Below are 21,137 nucleotides of genomic sequence, written 5' to 3'. Positions count from 1 at the left end.
AGGACTTAAAAGTGTTTAATGAAAACACTTCAACATTTGTCTTTAGTGCAGCCTGAGATTTACTTGCGCCACTTTATTCTGCGAGCCGGAAACAAGACGCCTTCCTCCGTGAAACAGCTCAGATCTCTGTGTGAGGAATTAAAGCGTGACAAGCGGCTTAACTTTAAATCTAATAAACAGAGATGAAACACAGCCAAAGAAGTCAAACTGTTTTCAAGTGAGCAGCCAAGGTGCCTTCCAACAACTAACACTGTTAATAAAAAACAGGAAAACAGGAGGAAATTATGTGCATAATATATTGACGCAAACGGGAGAAATCATTACATTTGTTCGATATTATGACAATTTCTTTCATATAAACTACAAATTCATGTGGTCACCTATGGCTGCACAAGATTTATAATGTAAGGGTAAAGAGAAGTGATGGGGTCATTTCTGTAAGGAGGGTCTCTCAGGAAATAGAGGGCAACGCTGCTCTCATCTTGCTACTGAATGATCACCTGCACTCAGACTGATGCACGAGCTAACAGTGGCTGTGAAAACCATCCCGCTGTAATGACCCACAGGTCAGAGTGATATACAGCCTGCAGGGGCTAAAGGGCTAAAGCTGCACATTGGAGGTAAATACCATTGTCCTGGTCAGGAGAGGGAATCTTCTTCTCCTTCCTTTTTTTATTCCAAGAGTCATCTAAATGATTTATTTATTAAAAGGCAATGTTTCATTTTCAAATTAAATTATTTAACTTGCCAACATTGGTATAATTCCATGTGCATTAAACAGGTTTTACCTCAGAGTTGTTAGACCTGCCGGTAAGTATCTTTGTTAACATTTTATAATAACCAACTTTAATTTGTAAGTAGTTAGTATTTTTATATTGTTGGTGTTCAGCACCGGAGCCCCCCCCCCCCACTGTTTACACTGTGCACCAATGACTGCAATCCCAGAAACTCAGAGACGCCTACATTACCCACAATGCAACTTTGCCACGAAGTGACATCAATGGAGGCGATTTACCAGATTACATGCAGCTTCCTCAGGAGCCACAAAAAGCTTTCTACTGCTTTTTTTTTTTTTTTTAAACATGTATAGTAATACTCCCCAAAACCTGATTACACACTTTAAAGGTGCAATACGTAAGATTTTTAGTTTAAAACATTCAAAAAATAACAAATTATCAACAGAATGTGAGGAAATAACATTTTTTTACGTTATGTTGAGGACATCTGTGTAAAGTAAAATGCGGGTACTTTATCACAACACTGGGTATTAATTGTTGGGTTTTATGTATTTCAAAGTACTGCAAGTTAAATAAGGCTGTGGTATGTGGCAGTGGTCCATGCTGCATACCTGTCCCTACACATATAAACATCTCACAAAAGAATAACTGTACGACCCTGTCTCTGTTTGTTTATCTATCAAGGCTGAATGTGAAAAAGTTGTCTGGCAGTGACTCAACCTTGTCGAAACATTTTTCAGCACAACAGTCTCACTGATGCAGTCTCAATTTTCTAAAGAATGTGTGAAAAGACACTGACTGGCCTTGTCATGAGAACAATTGCTCAGAGAAGGTAACTTTTTCCCACAATTCAGACACCTTGGAAAAAAGGCTCCTTTGCCTATGTGTTCCTGCTGTTTTGTTTTTCCAAAATTGAATGATTGATTTCATTATTACCTAAACACGTCATCTCTTTCAAACAACTAATCAAAAGCTCCCACGGTCGATGTTTTGTGCTTTTTTTCTTTGAATATGATTGTATAAAAGTTCAATGCTGCAGAGGCTAGAAAAAAACGTGTCCTTCTGTACTTCAAACCTGGTACATTCCTTGATCTGTTTATTGAAAAAACATCCAGAGGAAGCAGTGAGTGTGTCTTCTCTGTGTTCACTGACAGTACGAACTCTAATGCAGATGGCACAAGTGGACATTAATAAAACTAACTCTGTTTAGGGGCATGGCCGATACTATAGGCTGACATTGGCTTTAGTTTGAGAAATTGTCATCATAGGTTGTTTGTTTATGTCAAAAATCATTCCAACGACATAAACATCTCTGATTAACACATTGATTGACGGCAGAGCGAAAATGATTATCTTTATATCTTTTCTGCCTCTTTTTTCCTCATTTTCAGACCTTTACTAAAGTTTTTGTGTTGATTCCTTCTTTCAGTCTTTGGGTAAGGGTCAGGTGTTAGGGTTTCCAGGTTAGGGGATTAGGATTAGAGTTAGCGGGTCAGGGTTTCTGGGTTCGGGGATTAAGGTTTCAGGGTTAGGGTTAGGGGATTTGGATCAGGGGTTAGGTTAAGGGTTATTGGTAGCAAAAAGGAACAGCACAGTTCTTTTTCTATGGGATCACCAATTTCTAAAAATATTTGTGGCTTTCTTCTATAGACAGCCCAATTTTGTGCAAGGATCATCTTTCCAGCGACGAAATACTTCTTCAAAATGTGAAATTAAACCATTTTAAATTAAAGGGAGGGAAAGTGATCCTGGAGAAATATAGCTGATTGTTGAGTCTCATCCCAGGTCTTCAAATATGGATTGCATTGGTATAACTATTTCTGCATGGTAATGCAACCTGTTTATTACATCATTAACAGTCCACTAGTAAATATCTAATTGGTATTTACAGCACTATAACCAGTGTAACTGTTTATGTGGAATGTTTTTCTAATATTGCTTATTTATGCCTCCCTTGCCTCTGGGTACTGTTTGATGCTACCTGCTGCTGCTGTTGTTTTCAGAGGGAACAACTGTTAGTGTGGCTCAAACAGCAGAGTCGAGAGCTGGAGTGTGTTGATTAAAGATTTATTCAAAGAGAGACTGTAGGCAACTCATTACCCATGGAGAATCCAGGATTATAGTGCAAAATTGTATTCAAAGCAAGGGAATGAAATTTCCAGGAGAAAGATAGTTGATTCTTGAATATCTGAAATACTTTTGGATGGCAGTTCAGTTTGGACGCCAACCCAAAGCGCCAGTATTTGTTGACCAGGGGAAGAGACTTAACAATCAACTATCTTTCTCCAGCAAGCTTCATTTTGTTGCTAATCTTGTGGCGTCCCAGACCAATTCACAATTGTTGAAGCTCCAAGACAAGTGTTTCTAATAAACTTGCAACAACATGTGTGCGGAAGCAACTTAATGTTCTCAGAACGGGGATGTGTTTACCTATTTTTTATATCGTAACGAGGGTTCCAGACGTGTTTACTCTTTCTTATCACCGAAGTGTTTCCTCAGCAGCTCGTGGAAATAACTAATTTGTTGTGTGCGACTTGAGTTTTCGCAAACTCTCTAATTCTTGAAACACAGTGGTCATTAATTCTTATTTCCCTGCTCTATTAACCCTTTTACTGACTTCTTCTGATTACTTGTTGATATATAGGCCCATTAGCGGTTCCATTCAATTTGCGAGTGATCCGACTGCTTGTGTGGCACCTGAAGCAATTCATACACATCTCACTTTGACAATACAAAGTCATTAGGAGCGAGCGGTGATTGACCGTCCCTCGATCGGATCTGTGAGGAAGTGACTCGATTAATGATGACCTGACGGGCATTCATTGATTGGGAAGGTAGCGGACGCTAATCTGTCGGGGGATGAATATAATCATTTGGTGATGCGAGTGAGGATTCTTCCTAAGTGCTCACTTTGGAGTGTTGAAAGGAAAGTTTGTCAGGGAGATCCTCAGAGACTTAAACCTAATCATTAAATCCTGCCTATGTTCAAGGAGAGGGATGAGTCCTTCCTTTTGGTCCATTTCCGAGTAGGAAGCAGGCGAGCCCCCACTCGAGCGCACTCACGAGCCGGCACAGAGGATATGAAAAACCATGGGAAATTACACTTAACTAAGAAGAATATGACATCCTTAGTAATCAACTTCGGAAGACTTCAAAGGAATGTTGCACACCTTTCTGTAATTGCAGCTGTCTCGGGTTATTTCAGGAGTAATTTGAGCGCCTCTGCCTTGATCTTTGTAGTCGAAAAGTCAATTTTAAATGCGAAGAAAGACGTTGATTCAAATGTACAAACCGCAGTTGACAACTTGACCCTACGTTTAACTGTTAAAAAGGGATCAGATGTTTGAAAATGAGGCACAACAAGAACTATAAATGGAAAAAAAAACCCTGTTTGTTTTACAACAGCAGAACTTAGAGCCAAAGTTGAGCCTGCAGCAGAGAGAAGGCATTAACAACCTTTTGTATTCATTTATTAAGTCTTATTTGAATTTAATTTCCATCGTTTCTCCTCACTTCACTTCGTCCTTCGAGCAGTGCTTTCGGGAACATAATATTTAAACAGCGCAGTGTTGATTCCTAACAATGGCCTGACGAAAAGTTGGTGTTGGACAAGGTGTCCCCGCTCAGTCTCGATGGACTTTTCTCAGAGTCAGTCTGCATGTAAAGGATTATTTTTATGAACTATTTTGTGCACAGCTGTGTCAGTTAAAAAAAATTTGGATGGAAGTTGGATGAGAATCGTGACCCTGGAAACAGGATAGTAACCATTTGATTTGTCCATCAAGGACTTTTTTTTCTATTTTGCCTCATTTTTTCTTTTCACTCAATTGTTTTGCCCTTTCAAAAGTTGTTTGGAGGTAAGAATCCTTCAGGCATCTGAGTAAAGAGCAGTCTCCTTCAGCTCGATTCAACAGATAGCACAACTACTTCAGGTTGAGAATGGAAGAGGCAGTTATCCTTGAACTGTGCTTTTTTTTTTGGAGTGGAAAAAGATCCCAAGGCGTTCATGTGAAATGAGCCAATTCAGAGGTTTTTTTTTTTTTTTCCACAAAATGATGGTGAGATGGCCTGTGGTCGGTGGCATTTAACAATATGGGAATCAAAATATTTGAGTAAATGTGAAAGAAAAAACTTGCTTTTACTTTAAGTTTAAGGATGACGTAGATAAAACAACATACATAAAAACGTGTTTCATTTGTGAATTTGAAGGTTGTACATGTGGGTTTTGAATGTGTTCACATGTAAAAATAATTAGTGTTTGTAGTTATATGTGAAAAAACTAACATGAAAGTTAAAAAACAACATGGAAGTCACGTGTCCAAAAACCACATGTGAATAAACCAACATGAACGAAAACAACATTAAAATCATGTGTGGTTTTCACATTTGCCTTTTTGGTAAGAGGGAAATCAATGGCAAATGGACGCACAACTAGTATTAAGTAAAACAAAACAGGAAATATTAATAATTTGATATGAGGAGGAATCAATTTCCCTCATTCTGCCATATTAAATAAAGAAAATTGCAAGAAACCATTAATATTCACTTTTGAGAGCATAAAAAATGAACAAACTACTTTTTGTAAATTGCAGAAAAAGAAAATGATGAGGGATGTAATCACCTAGTATTCATGCCAGCGGCACATTTTTAGCAACCGCACACCGTTTTTCTTGAGCACAATCACTGAAACAGCCTAAAATATTCTGAGACATGTTTGTTTTCATGAGGCGTCAGAGACAGAAACACCAGCTTAATGGCGATATGGTCTGGATAGTCACTCATATAATGCAAATTTTAACTGATTAAAGCTCAGGATGGTGTAAAAAAACATAAATATGGCACAATCTGCGTGCCGTTTTCAAATGGTGCGGTTGTTCCTGCTCTTTCGAGCTCAGCGGGAAGTCGGCTGCCTGCTCCTCTCGCTCGTGGTAAAATATTTACATAGTTGATAGTGATATTGTCGGGTGTTAAATACGCTCCCTCAGAAACACAATCCTTTCATCTGAGCCGGATTATCTCTGTTAAATGAATAAATGAGTGAGTAAACATGTAAACATGATCACTGATGTTGTATCATGTTGTTAAGGACTGTAGCCTTTACTCGAGGAGGTGATATGATGAGTGCGTTGACGATTACTTTACAGTCAAATCCCTGTTGATTGGCTTGTGTGTATCCCGCGAGATGTTTGGCTGTCAGGTCGTCTTCAGTCCATATTTTCGGATTTAATGTTAGCATTATTTCCGGGTACATCATTGAGCAACAGATGCCTTTTTGTTTGCCTTTGTTCCGACTCTTTCATGTGGAATAATACGGATTCTTTACAAGCACAGACTTCAGAGGCTGTTCACTGGACTTGGTAAACAGTATTTAACTGATGTTTTATTGTAACATGCATCTATTCTCCTGTCTGAATACTAAGCTGTGAATGCTAGTATTATAGTTATTTTATATCTAAACGCACCTGAGGTTGCAGGCAATTTATTCAGCGGGGGCTGCTGGAAAATCCATGAAATGTATTCTGTATCATAATAACTAGAATTACCGCCTCATTGTATGGCTCCACAAAGCAGTCAAGCTGCAGTTACACCCATACATCCATGTCTGCAGACTCACCAAGATCAAGACGAGTGTGAGTTGCACAATTCAGAAAAAGTACAATGAGTACAAATGTTGTTGATTTTGAGACGAGACATAGACCTTCCAAAGAAGGTTTTGAGGACAAGACCGATCAGGTCACAGTGACCAAATATGATAAACTCACTGCGACGTCACCCATTGGATTGGTGACTACGGTTTAAAGGCTCAAGTTCAGCGATGGCATAGTCGCCATCTTGGCTTTCTGGAACTGGAAGTGACCATATTTGGATGAGAGGTTGGAGCCACAGAGGATATCCTGATTGGATCTAGTGATAATCCTAGGCCTTGTCAATCACAAGCTAGCCATGCCCTTAAAGTATATTCCATACTTAATTGTGTATTTTACTCTAAATGGGAGCATACTTTACTAAATAAACATCATGCTGATATGAAGAAGACTTGAAACTAGCAATTCAGACCAGAAAATCATCAGGAAACTGTTCACTGAGGTAATAAATCAAATGAGAAGTCGTGCTATTTTCTCATAAGCTTACATACAACTGGACTTCTCTTTGAAACCAGTGGAGTCGCCCCCTGCTGGGCTTTAGAAGACATGCAGGTTTAAGGCACCTCTGCATTGAGTCCATATCTTATACGGTCAATGGTATGGGTGGACGGACAACCTGAAAACATGATGCCTCTGGCCGTGGCGTTTCACCTCACATAGCCTGGTTAGCGGACAAATAGCCTTTTTACACACTGAATGACAACAGAGTTTATTGTCATGCAGCTTTTTTCTATACACTGCTTTAAAAATAATGACTTCCATTCTGAAAATTTATGAGCGAGCTGATTAATGTAATGGACAGCAATAAAGTACTCATTTCCCATTTTGATTTGCTGGCAGCGCTTCCAGGAAAAGTTTCACTCGGGCTCACAGGAGAGGAGCGAGGCCTTTGCAGATTATTTCCTCAAGTGCTTTGATGAGATTATTGCAACGCTCCTCAAACAAAATCTATGACGCCTGTTTCAATCAAGGCTTTTTTATGGGGCATGACTGCGAGGAGAGCCAGGAAAAAGTACAGCAGCCACAACAAAGCTAAACACCAGCGATCCCATACTACGGGCCTTATTTCCACTTTTTCTTTAATTAAGTTTGTCGGAAGAGGAAGAACTTTGGTCGTATTCAACAATTAAGTAGAAGTGAAGTAGTATTATGAGCACAAGGTACTTAAAGTCTGTTAAAGTTGGAGGTGATTTTAACTTCTTTATATAATGCTGCTTGACTTAAATCTATAACAATGCACTGTATTATGTAAGTATTAAGTTGCATGAAATGAACATATTGAAGCGTTAGTACCTCCTTATTATAATCAAGCATTATACCCAAGTAATTGCACTTCTAACCACAGGTATCCTCAGGTTTCCTTTTTAATGATACCCACAATATTCCTGAACATAAAAAAACAGTCTTGATAATTTAACAAAATGATAGGTTTATGTTACGGCCATCAGTTTTAACGATTTCCACTTCTTTTCAGACAAAAAGGAAGTGTTGGGTCAAGCGGACGTCCAGTGTGACCACTTTTCTTCAGACGGATTTAATATTCACCCCGTGCCTTTTTATTCTATTGACGTAATTAGCCTATATACATTTAATTAACTTTGATAAATGTAGCGTTCATGATTTTATCAGCACCCAGTACATTTTTCATGTCCACACCCGGATAAGAGGGCAGAAGTGCAGAGTTTTTAAATTAAGGTTGTACTTTCTTTTGTATTTCTTGGTTTTCCTTGTGAGTGTGGTTACCTCGGGGCTTAAACAAAAGTGATCCAGTGTCCTCAGAGCTGCCACAAGGCACTTTCGCTTTTGTGTTCTGGCAACCCCTGTGGACAAAGTGCCCTACCATATCAACAGACTACAGAGCTTTTCCCTCAGGCAACAAAATCTAACCGGAGTAAGTCGTAATCTGACCCAGTGACGTGCATTAAAAGGTGCAATGTGTACGAATCAGCCACCTGTGAAATTCATACTCAAAGCAAATAAGGATCAGCATATCACCAGAGTAACCATTAACTGCTTCTAAGTGTAGCTGCCGTTAGCTCAGTTAGCTGTGCAGCTAGCAGGCCAGACTGGGAGCTCTGGGACCAGGTGTGTTGGTGTTTACTTCGCTAGCACAGGAGCTTTTGAGCGAGACTGGGTGGGGCTAGCTGACCAGGTGTGTTATATTTATATTCACCACATAACATGCTGTTAGCCAGTTAGCTCAGTTAGGCATGCAGCTAGCGGTCTGGACTGGGAGCTTGGGGACCTGATGTATGTTGGCGTTTACACTGCTAGCACAAGCTTTACAGCTTGAAGGGCTGGGGCTAGCTGGTTAGCATGCTAACTTCTTTGCAACAGATGAGTGAAGACATTTTACAACCCGAGGTAGAAGCGAGCCGACGGGAGATCATCTAACCTTTACTCTTATGATGTGAAAAGTACATATTCTGTACCCGTTACTCGTTTGAGCCGAGTACTTTGCTCATCCCTAACTAAATTCTTACAAACTGCCCCTTTAAGAATGAAAGAACTATATTCTTCTTTTTCTTTTTCCCTGATGTCGTATTAACTGTATTAAATTGAGACCTTTTCATAACCAGTTAAAAGTCCATCATAGTGCATTTAACAAGTCGTCTGCCTTTTCAAATGCTAAAGTCATGTCGAGCCACAGTGATGTCTCCGTACAAGACTGTGAGGACAAAAAGCGCCTTCGTCAACACAGCAGTCTGGCGGAGCCATGCAAAAAGGGCTCACAAGGCACAACACAAAATGTGGCGTTAGAAACACAATGTTGTAATTGCGGAGGGCAGAGTGGCAGCGCTGCCATTTAGACAGTGAAAAGAAAAATTTGATTTGATAAAAAAAAAAGAAAAAAGGCTCAAAGGAAGAAGAGTAAATTGAAAAGGAACCGAGGGCAGCGTTGCAATCAATGGCATTTTTCTTAAAGGATTCTCTGAGAGCAGGAGGGGGCAGAAGGTTACGCAGCCTGGTGCAAACTAAAAAAAGATGGAGGAAGGAGGAGGAGGAGGAGGAGGAGGAGGAGAGAAAACGAAAAAGTGCCAATTCAATACCCAGCGAATGCATAATACATAGAGGGAGAATTGAAGAGAGAAATTGGTTGGTGAGAAATAGAAAGCACCTATATAGTGTGAACACATTTTCTGTGGCGGGGGGGAGGGGGGGAAAAAAAAATAACAGGGGAGATGTTTCTTTCATCCGGCGTCCCCGTGAGTGTGTTTATATGAGGCGCGGTGCAGAAATTGGTATTGGCAGATATTTCAAAAGTAATATTGTTGATTGAGCTGACCAGACTTATTCGATTCAGCGTAGATGAACATGTGAGCCTGTTTAACCTGCAGCGGAAAAGTATTAAGATTGACGCCTCGACTTAATGGAAATGCGGTGAACACAAACTGCCATTATCAAACTGTAAATTGGTGCAGAGACAAAGTTTGAGCGAGCGATTCAGAGGATCTTCAAACATGTTAAAAGAAAAGCATTTTCTTCCCGTCTGTCCCCTCCCGGGCTCCTTCCCACGATGCACCGCTGTTCGCTAACAAGAGAGGACAGCCAATCGAAGTGACCCGCCTTAAGCTCGCCGTCCCCCCCCCCCCGTTCTTGTTTTCCAGTTTGAAAAGCAGCGCACGCTCTCGCAGGCCGTTTAGCCGGCCGCCGTAATGACAGAGGCAAACACTTGCTCGATACAAAACAGCACAAATGGATGTGGTAACAGGCTGCGAGAAGAGAGCAAAACAACAAGCCTTCTTTTGTTTTGTTTGTTTCACGAGGTCTGCAGGGGGGGAGGAAGCGCGGGCAACATTTTTTATTCCGACAAAACATGTGTCTGTAAGCGTGGGTGTTCTGGCTTCAAAGTGAGGTGTCGCACGCTGCACAGTTCAAAGCTCCTGTTTGCATTTCTGCACACGTGTGCGCAAGAAATTTGGCCCGCAGGACTCGGAAATAAGAGGCCTCCATTTATTTTTTCTTTCCTTTCTGGGACATTAAGCACGAGACCGACACGCACTTTTCATGAGGCAGAACCGTAAAACCTCGACACACCGCGAGGACGACGCCGAGCTGAAAACGACGTTTGTGTCGGTCCTCCAAATGAGAAAAGAGCTCGACTAGCTGTGCGGGAGCACTCCGGCTGCTGCCTTCTCCTGCAGAATTGCAAAGTGGCACCACGGGAGAACCGGTGGGTAAATAGTAAGAAGAACAGAAGAAGTGGAGAGTGGTGTTTTTTAAAGAAGAAAACCACAGCCTGGGGGTATTTTCATTTGAGCCGGGCTGCTCTGGGGCAGACCCCGGTGTGATTTCACCGTTCGTTGCTGTTTATTTGAACAGGTGTGAATGGATCCCTGGTGTGGACGATGGCACTTTAATAGAGGGGTCTTGGTCCGCCTCCAAGTTTCGGTAGCGACGATGCAACGTGGACCAACCGAAAGATAACATGCCGCAACTGATGACTCTATTTTTTAATTAAACAAAATGCTGCAAAAGCTTTTCCTGATAAACGACTCAAAGGTTTAGCCAATTATCAAATTAATTGTGATTCATTTCCTGTCAGTCAACTGGTAGACTAACGGACTGTCTCAGCTCTGTATGATACAAATATATGTCTAATAGGAATTGCTGCCAGTCACTGAAATAAACTTTGGTTTGATCTCCATTTGGAAGCAATAATGAATAACCTTTTAAAGCACTTGATTGGCAGAGCAACCTTAAACTAATCCAACATGCTGTTATTTCCCGCTTTGGTCTACAGCAGCCAAAGTGAGCCAAACGTGTCCTGAGGTAATTATTATTTCACTGCTTTTATACATAAAAGTTCAGTTAATGTTTAAGAAAATAACCCATTAGCATTGTGGGAAATGCAGGGTGCCTTGTTTTGTGGGGGGCAAAATGCATAAAACTATATAAACTTGCATAATTTTCAAGTGTAGACCTTAAAAACCAAAAACAAATACATATTCCCCCTTCTAAATCACATTGGCTGCATGATGGCTGGCGTGAAAGTGTCTCAGGAGAGAGGGGATGGAAGAAGACGTGGGTCTCCTGTCTTAGTGAGCTTGTTGGCTGTTGTAGGCTCTAGGGCGGGCATAGAAGCTCCTTACTGGTCACATTAGGTCTACGAGGACTTTAACAGGTTATGAAACAGTCTCAATCTAATACTGACACAGACAGAGGCCCGGACAGATAATCACTTGGAAGAGTGGGTATCTTTACATAGTTGTTTTTATATTTTTATCCAATTTCTGGCAAAATTAGACAAAAAGATGCAGACTTGAGAGGCCTACATTAACATTTTTCCAAGCAAACTTTCACAGAGTAGTACTTAGCTAGTTAAAGGAGAGCAGAAGGAGACTTTTCTTTAGAGAACTGTATTTTTTGACGTTATATTTTGTGACACTGGGGCAGGATCAATGGTTCAATTGAGTCCTTTAACACTCAGAAACAAGATATCCGTGATGAAACTTGAAGTTCTGCGCTCATTTTGTTTCTTATTCCTGCAGATAGATGACCGAATGCAGTTGACATCATGTCAGATAAAAGTTTTAGTGCGGCTACAATAAAGTTTTACTGAAGAAAAATCTCCAGACACAAAGAAACACCCCCCTCGACTTCTTCTCTCTGGTCTCTCGGATTCAAACGCCATTCAACAATCATTCGGTGGAGAAATCCATCGCAGGAGGAGCGCAGGCACCAATTTCTCTGCTGACTGCAGCCTCATTTGTCCAGAAAGCAAAGCAGCTATGAGGCCCGCTGCACTCCGAGGCTCGCCTTATCTCGACTGGTACATCTCGCTTTCACTATCGCCTTTGATATCGCTCTTTCTCTCCAGTGGCATGGATAACACGAGGCCAAACACAACAAGATCGCAAATGTTCTCTGGGGACTTTTAAGAGGCAGTAAATGTCCCGCTAGAAGCGGATTAAAAAGGCAAAGTACAACACAAAGTTTGCTTTTATCATGCTTTTACCTGTAATGTCCGGTTTCTGCGGCATGAAGAACTGATAGAAGGTGGGCTCCGACAGGCCCTTGACGTTGCGCGCCGTGATCTCCACCTCGTATCTCGTGTTCCACTGCAGCGGCTGGAGCATCGCGAAATCGTTGGCTCCTGGAACGAGCTTGGTCATCCACTGCTCCTCTTTATCCTGAGAGGAGAGGATAGAGGAGAGAAGGGTACACCCTTGAATAAGTAACAACTTTAAATCAATGCGCTACGTTTAGTTTCCGAGCGTCAAAGAGAGAGCTGGGGAAGTGTTGTTTTTTTGTGATAAACAGCAGCTTACCCTTTGTGTTTTTAATCTGGGGATTCGGAGGGGTTACTGCGAGAAGAAATTGAGTTGCAGTTGTGAAACGCCCACGCAGATGCACTTGCATAAGTAAGGAGAAAAGGGTAATCCTCTGCTTTTCATCAAGTTCACACAAGTTCTCTGATACCTTTCTGTTCCTTTGCGGCTGCCGCTTTTTCTCTTTTTTCCCCTTCCTTACATCATTCTGTCTTCCCTTCCTTCCTTCCTTCCTTCCTTCCTCTTTTGGATTGGAAACTGAAGAGTCAGGCTGCGAGCTGCACACCGAGAGCATGCCAAGTGTGCTGCATGCCTTACCTCTACCTCCATGGACAGAACTAGCCTCTCTAAAGTCAAGGTCCAGAGTGCAGTTGTTTGACTATGACGGGTCTGCAGGTTCGTCCTTTCTGCCCCTCCATGATGAAGCAGTTGTACTCTCCCAATGCCAGACAAGGCGCTAAGGTTACCGGGGTGTGAAGCATCTGCCTTTTCCCCAGCTATGGCCTTCGAAGGACCTCTCTGAGACTTCCTGACCCTCTTTTCCGCAGCATGTTTTTTCATCTGCAGCTGCATTATTTCAAATCGCTGTCGCCTCCTCGATGAGACACAGAAATGCCTGCTTGGACACATTAGCATTGGGGAGATAGGAGAATTGGACCAGCTCAAATCCACTTAGTCCTGTGGAGAGTTTTTGTACAAGTGCCATCTATTCTGCTTCCTGGCTTCATCTCCGTCTGTCGCTCGCCTTATCTTGCGAGTTTAAGCTGCCTTTTGCTATGTTACACACACAAAAAAATCAACTACTTAAATGGATGAGCGAGTTCTGAGGGCCCGCGTGTGCGTACTGTCATTTAAAATGTGAATGGTAAGCGACACAAGGATAGAAAAATAGAGATTCTCAAGCAGAACATTATTCATTTTGGCACAAACGCACCCGCTCAACTCAATCGACAGGAACCTATTAAGCTAGTGAGTCACACACACTCCATTGGGAGGAAAAATGCATTCCCAATGTCGCATCCTGTGTCGCTATTGTGTCAGACACAAAGGAAAATCAATGACTTCGAACTGTTTTGGTGTCTTTTATGTGAGACAAAATAACATACTTCAAAATTAAAGACGACGTCTCTTTTATATGGCTGGCCCTCTTTTGTTAAATTAGTAAGAGGCAGCCTCGCTTTATTCAGTGTAGGGGAGTATTAAGCTCGATTGTATGAAATGTTGGCAAATATGAATGTTATTGTTTTCAGGGTAGCCTTCTAAGTAGTGAGTCACAGAGGTTGTGTTGCGATGTGCTGTAATGACTAACAATCACAGATGTTGAACAGTGACCATCATCAGAATTATTAGAAATATAAAGATGGATCCAAAAGTTTTGTGAATGGGATGTCATCAGAGAAAAACAGGACAAATCAATGTTGTGCAAATGCGTTAAATAACAGAAAGACAACATACAAATAGACTAACTACAACAACAAAATTACTTTTGAGAAAGTTATAAGAACTCACTCGCCTGATCAAAACATGTTATTTGTACATGCAGAACAGCTGATATGGGTCCTTAAGTTTTTCCTGTACAATAAAAAAAAAAGGTCATAGAGACATATTGATGTTTCAGAGCAGAAATGGTTTAACCAGTTAATGCACTGGGTCTGAAATTCCCCCAAATCTGTCAAGTGCGACTGAACGTTTTCATTGGTCGCACCGGTGCGCCTGAAATTCAGCAGGTCGGAGTGTAAAAATGCATAAAGATATTTTTCTTACTGAAATTCCTCGTTGCGTGTGCTGTGATTTAAACGAAGAAAAACATGTATTTGCACTTTTATTCCTTCTGAACAATCATTTACATAATTGGTTAGGAAAGTTAGGCAGACAGTCAATCTGGAGCTCCGTTTTAATGAATTCAATCAGCCGGTATAATTTCGGTGTAAAGGGTTTAACTAATATCTCTCCCTGCTTAAGAAACTTTAATAATTATTTTGCTTCTAATGGGTTTTTATTCAACGTAATCCTGTTTTAGAGGATAATCCATGAAAACACCAAAACCAAGAATGTGTCGGTGCTTCTCTCAGTACTTTCAGACTCCTTTTCTTTTAAAAAAGTTTGTCACACATGTTTAGTTTCATCTTTAAAAAAGGCAGAATAATGTCCTGACACAGCTGGGCACTGGAGTTTCTGCCAAACGTTACTCAAACAAGGGTGAAGTGTAAATTTTAATGGGGACGTTACAGACTTGTGATTTCTAGAAAGAGACATCGCTGTTGAGGTTTTTTTCCAAGTATTTTTTGGCGATTCGAGCACCATGAACTCCACGACTGATACTTCCAAAACTTGACTACTCACACCACAACAATCGAGCTGGATAACCAGCACTACAGGTAAAGTACTCACAGTCTTGTACTTGACTATATACTCCACGATGGGCATCCCTCCGTCGTCCTGCTTGACCAGCCCCAGCCTGTAGGCCTTGCCCATCGCTCTCTGCCCGTGGACCGCCGGCGGACTCGGCTCTCCTGAGGGAAACAGGAGGGGAGGAGGCTTCAGCGGGAAAACAATGTGTCTTTGTGTGTATTATTTTTTTTGGTCTGTGAGAGGATGTGTGTGTGTGTGTTAGTGTGTTTTCCCAAGGAGGGGAGCAGGTGGCAATGTGAGATATGAGATAAGGATGCGGTACAAGGAGAGAGACGGTTTTAAGCTGAATTAAATTCATATTACAAGGCAACTCCCACTGCCTGGCTATAACTAATGTCGACTGGAGCTTCTTATTATTCACTGTATTTTGCTAATTGGCTCTTCTTTCCAACATTCATTCTCAGTAGCTGCACCGCTGTATAATATTAACAGTGGAGATGCTTTTCTTACGCCCTTGCCGAGATTTACTGCAAATCCTGCTGTGCCAGATTGCCAGAATACATAAAATGCTTATCATAAAAGCCCTGCAGTATATAACTTTTAATGCAGCAGTTTTTACATCAAGACACAAATTTGACAGGATCTATTCCGGGCTCCAATAATCTGGATATCGCTGAAATATGAGGAGGTTGTAACCATTTTATACATAAGCACGCTGGAGTTGCTTTGAATGGATTTTGCATTTCTATCACATATCTTTATTTTATTATGTGAAATCAGGACACAAATAAATTGTCTGTTTCATCTGTGTGACACACTCTGGTACCCTCTGGGTCTTGCAATCGATCATGTCCTGCACGTCAACATTTGTGAAATGCTGGGATGTGCCAATAATTAACAATTAACCCAAGCTAATTTACCATAAAACCAATCTAGCGATGAATAAAAGTGATTATGACTGCATACATCTGTAATTGGCTGCTAGACTACATCTGAAGATCCCTTTTGGGGCAGATCCTGACGAGCTGAGAGGCTCTTATTGTGAAGAATGTGCCACGAAACGAGCCGTGTCCGGTCACGCCGGAGGACTTACGGATGGGTAAAGTCTGGAAGGTCTCCGTGTGGCTGAACTCTCCCTGACCCTTCCCGTTGACGGCTGCCACTCGGACCTCGTACGTCGTGTTGGGCTCCAGTCCCGTCAGCACCACTGTGGCTGGAGGGAGGAAAAGGATCAGAGCTCGAGTCACCAAGAAAATATGCGGCGACCATGAATCAGGGCAGAGTATTAGCACAATGGGTTTTTCATGGTTTGGGCCATAGTGGATTAGGAAAAGAACAAACAGGCCTTAAAGCATCAAGGTTAACAATGGATTTTTGAAATGCTGAATGGAAAAATCACTCATGAATTCACAACATCTGATTGCAATTGCTCATGGCACGGTCCCAACTCCGTTATTAACCCGTTTCCAAGGACCGGCTGCATTATTCATCAGTGAGTCTTTCACATTTGAAGATGTGTTTTCAAGACTGGTTTCCACTGGACACAATGTTCACGGTGAAATACATTTACCCTTGTTGACTTATTATTTTTGGGGAGACTTTTTGCTGTTTTCCACATGATAATGCCCTCATAAGCAAAGCCAAGACTATAAAGACATGGTTTTCCCAGTTTGGGAAGCCATCTCCATCCAGCACCTTTGGGATGAACTGACGCCAATTGTGAGCTGACCGTGCCGATGCTCATATTGCGTGGAATTAACTGTTTCATGTCAAAAGCTTTTATATCTGTTTCAAATGACCACCACTTGAAGGTTGGACGTAAGGCCTGCCGTTATAAAGAGGGGTGGACCACAATAATCTTACAGATGGGGCTAAGATTGCACACTTTTGAACAGTTTCTTCTCAAAAGTATTGCAATTTATTGATCACACAAAAAGTAACAGAGGTAATTGGACCTAGACAATGGCTCCACCAATGGCTGGTTAAGTGGGTGTGCTCATCAAATTGGCAGTGTTGGAGGGGGGGGTGTTTTTAGATGTGTTTGATCACCCAAAACACTTTAGTTTGAAGGATTTTGATGATTCTTGAAGGTCAGATTTGTAAGATGGTTGATTGTTGAGTGTCATTTCCAATTCGTCAAATGTGGGGTTGGTGGGTCGGGCAGGCCACCGAGGCCAAATTATAAATCTCTCAGAAAACCTCAGCCAGATAAAGGTACAAGGAGTCGTGCAGACGATACCAACATATTGGACTAAACAATTGAAAATGAAGAGGGCATTGAAATTAACACAGATATACTAATATAATGTGAGTTACTGGTTTGATTCCATCATTTTTTATGTGCTCATTCGTTGCAAGTCTCTCACTATAAAAGCTTACTGTATGGAAAAGAGACCTATGCACAATTTGGCGCGATAAACAATGCTTTCAAAGACCAGGTGGCACATTATTATAAAGTGTCGCACCCACACTGAATATCGAAGAAAACAGGAAGTCTCACCATCAGAGCACATTACAGATTCCTGTTTAAATCCTACAGTCACAAGAGTCTCTTTACATAACCTTCACTGTTCGGGAAAAAGCAGCATTAGAGTCGGTGGCGTAATGAGCTTGAGTGAAACTTGTTGTTTTTGTCAGTCTGCACAAATTAAATACTTGAATGGTAATAGGTGCTTTTGCAGTTCTTTAGTCCTGGAACTGAAAACAAATTCTGCAATTTGCAGCAGCGCTAGGTTACTTTCCAGGCTATAAGCAGACATTTCAATTTGGGCAAAGGCATTCAAATGAAACGAGTCCAGGCATCTCATTATATTGAAGAGTTTAGTGTGTGAGGATCTTCGACTGAGGATATCTCGAGTGGCTTCTATGATAATATGATGCCACTTACTGGTTTGTAATTAGTCTGGCTCGCAATTTTCATATTTTAGTCCTAATCTCGTACGAAGGGTCAAATTTCTATTCCTGACGTTTTCTCCTTTTTCCTTCATGCGTGTCCTTCATTCTTTTCCCTCCACGTGTTCATGTACACTTTTAAAACTACCACAGTTTAGTATTCACCGCACCGCATCTCCATATTGTAATTGACTCTGAAATGAGGGATATTAGCGATAAGCCCTTCAGGTTTGTCGGACCTGCTTATCAGCCCGCCGTTACTCCTCTGGCTTCTATTTTCCATCCATCCATCCTTCACCTGCTTTCCCACCAACAGGCTCAGAAATCAATTTGTAGTCATGGAAGCATAAGAAGAGGAGGAGCGTGTTCCTCTGGCTTCGATGGGTTTCTGGCACTCTCCCCACGAGGTGTTTGAGGTTCGCCGTGACCCAAAAACATGTCAGGGCCAAGGCTTTGAAGGATCGCTCGAGAGATGATGTGATACGGTTTCTACTCATGTTTGATCGCTGTTGTTCAATTTGCGGTCGGGTTAGCAGAGAGAAACGCCTGATAGGATGTTTATCTTGTAGAAGTAGCAGCTGTGAGTTTTGTATGTGTATACTTGGCATTGTTGTACTTTTTTATGCCAAATTCTGATCACTGAGGGGTCGTTACCGTCAGCATTTACTACCTCCGCCAAGGAAGGTATGATTTCTCCTGTGTACGTTTGTTTGTCGATCGGTTGGTTTGTCTGCAGGATTACACAAAAACCACTGAATGGATTTCCTTGAAACTTGGATGGAGGATGGAGAATAGACCCCATTACAGATCTGAAGTGTTTTTCTACATTTTCATGAATTCCTCAGGGAATAATGCATGGATCTTGATTTCCAAAGGGGACTACTGGACCTTGCCACTCTCATTTATATAAATGGGAAGATTTTTATGTATAATTAAATGTATATCATATATATTTAATCATTATTTATATATAAATAATTTAAATATAACATAACACTATAGCACATGATGCTCATTTATATTTAAAAGTTTGTTTTTACACATTTTTCTTTAAGTACTGCTCTGACTTTACTCTACGACTGGGTTGCACCAACCAGGATTCACTTTATAACCTGATTAAATTAGCTTTAAATTACGTTATGTATGTAGAAAGAATCAAGAAAGATTACAAACTCATTCAACTCAGCATAGCATGATCAAGCTACTGAGTTTGGGGTGGTAGCAGGTTAACAAGGTGGATGGCATCCCCTTTCCTCAAACACCTACTGGTAGGTGGTATGGTAAAGCCTCCATTGCCTGTGTGAAATGGTCTAAAACCTGCATAATGTCTGTTTTATGTTCAAGTGGAGCTGAGAAAATGTCTTTTATCAACCTCTGTTAGAGATCAGCGGATCGTAAAACTCCCAGAAGGTCTCAGACACGGCTCACGGCGGCCTCTGTTTGACTGAACAATGTGAGATTTTGTTCCACGGGCTGGAAATGTGTAATTTGTTTCTGGATCACCGGCACTGATCACTGCTTTTAACCAACCCCTCGGATAAACAATGTAGGAGGCCTTACAGCTGTGTCCGTAAAATGAGCCGAGCATGTGACCAGGTGAAAGCTTTTCTCATTGATCTGACGGCTTGAGGAGATGAAAGTAGACGTGAGTACAAGTGTGCTTTTGGCCGTCCTTCACAATGAAAACACATAATGGAGCTGAGCTCGATAGTAGATGAATGACCTTTTTGGAGAGAAGAGCGTCAAGATTTGAAAACACTTTTAAGATTATCAAATGAGCGTAAACACAACTCACTCTGGACACTGTGCGACTTGACGTCCCTCCAGTCCTGTGAGCCGACCTCCTTGTACTGGACCAGGTAGTAGCTGATGGGCACCCCGCCGTGCGAGTCGGGCTTCATGAAGGTGACGGTCGCCAAGCGCTGGGAAACAGCCGAGAGACGCACCGAGTACGGATTCGATGGTACGTCTGAGAAGACAAGAATAACAAACAGCATTTGAATTACAATTAAAAAAGATCCCAAAAAAGTCGGGATGCTGTGCTTAAAAATAAAGAAAAACAACCTGAAAATAAGCATTTGCAAACGAACTGTCTACTGACGATGGTTTCAAATTACGTTGACTGTTTAATTAACAGGCTTCTCAGTTAATTTGTAAATTTGTAGATATAGTTTTTCTGTTGTTTTCTGTTTTTGTTGTTTTTTTGTATCACTGAATGTATAAAATACCAAAAAAAAAAGGGAAAGAAAACGCTAAATACATGTAAATACAACAGAGAGTTTGCGGCTGAACTGAAATATGAATTCACTGAAAACAAACAAACAATTAAAACGTAACATCAGTTTATATGACACATGAAGAATCTCCATAATTAAAACTGGATTCACAGTTTTGCATGCCAAAAGCTCTGCCAAGCACATTCAAACTCCATTTGTTTAGAAATAAACATCATATTTCATCAGAGATGCATGCAAAGTGTCCAACTGCATCCCAAATTTCACATTACATGCTCACATATGCTCGTGCACACACACTTAGCCCTTAATCTGTGCACAGATAGCTTAATCTATTGAGTTGAGCCGCATCACTGTTGATTTAAAACCCCTTTTGTTTCACTTTCGAGGCTGATTGTACAGGAAAATACGATAGATGAGATCGCGTCTCGTTAATTACTCTGTTCTCTTTATGAACGCGCAACAACAACTAATCAGTATTCTCGTATTAACAAATGACTGTGTATCATGAAAAGTATTGTGTCGTCTGTAGTGCCGATCCCACTGTGAATCAACACCTGCTCTATGGGGAATTTCAGCATCTTTGAGCTTTACAGCCACAAATCAACTGTTTCCGACCAACTTTTTAATCAACGGAGTCCTATACAACAGTTGTTCTCGATCGCTGTTGATTTAAAACCGCTTTTGTTTGACTTTCTCGGCTGATTGTACGAGAAAACGGGATAAACGAGATTGTGTGACAGTCTCATTAATTACTCCGTTCTTTCTATTATCGTGCAACGACCACTGTACTTTCACCAAAACCTTGGAAAGCCACTGAACACATCAAATAAATCTACAATACGCAATTAAACGCATTTCCTAACTTAACGTGATGCTGCTTTTAAAGCTGCAGGCAGGCACCAACTCACCTATTACATCACTGTCATCCCCGTAATATAACTTAAAATAGACATTATTGCTATGATGACTGAAAGCCTTGAAAGCAATTTAACATCATTTGCT

The 21,137-nt window shown here is 41.2% G+C and overlaps 1 protein-coding gene across 5 annotated transcripts in view; it reads right to left on the bottom strand.

Moving 5' to 3' along the window:
- ncam2 (neural cell adhesion molecule 2) overlaps window positions 1-21,137 on the bottom strand; it is a 327,503-nt gene that overhangs the window by 18,503 nt on the left and 287,863 nt on the right. For all 5 annotated transcript variants that reach the window (XM_084347060.1, XM_084347062.1, XM_084347061.1 and 2 more), the window contains 4 exons: window positions 19,694-19,867; window positions 16,100-16,219; window positions 15,046-15,167; window positions 12,342-12,516 (listed from right to left, as the gene is read on the bottom strand). In XM_084347060.1, coding sequence (XP_084203186.1) covers window positions 12,342-12,516; window positions 15,046-15,167; window positions 16,100-16,219; window positions 19,694-19,867 — 591 coding nt within the window. The remainder of the gene's footprint in view (window positions 1-12,341; window positions 12,517-15,045; window positions 15,168-16,099; window positions 16,220-19,693; window positions 19,868-21,137) is intronic.

This window comes from Pagrus pagrus (assembly GCF_965226575.1).
Source record: "Pagrus pagrus genome assembly, chromosome: 24".
NCBI lineage: Eukaryota > Metazoa > Chordata > Actinopteri > Spariformes > Sparidae > Pagrus > Pagrus pagrus.
The sequence above is the reverse complement of the archived record's forward strand: the minus strand, read 5'-3'. Positions and strand labels throughout refer to the sequence as shown.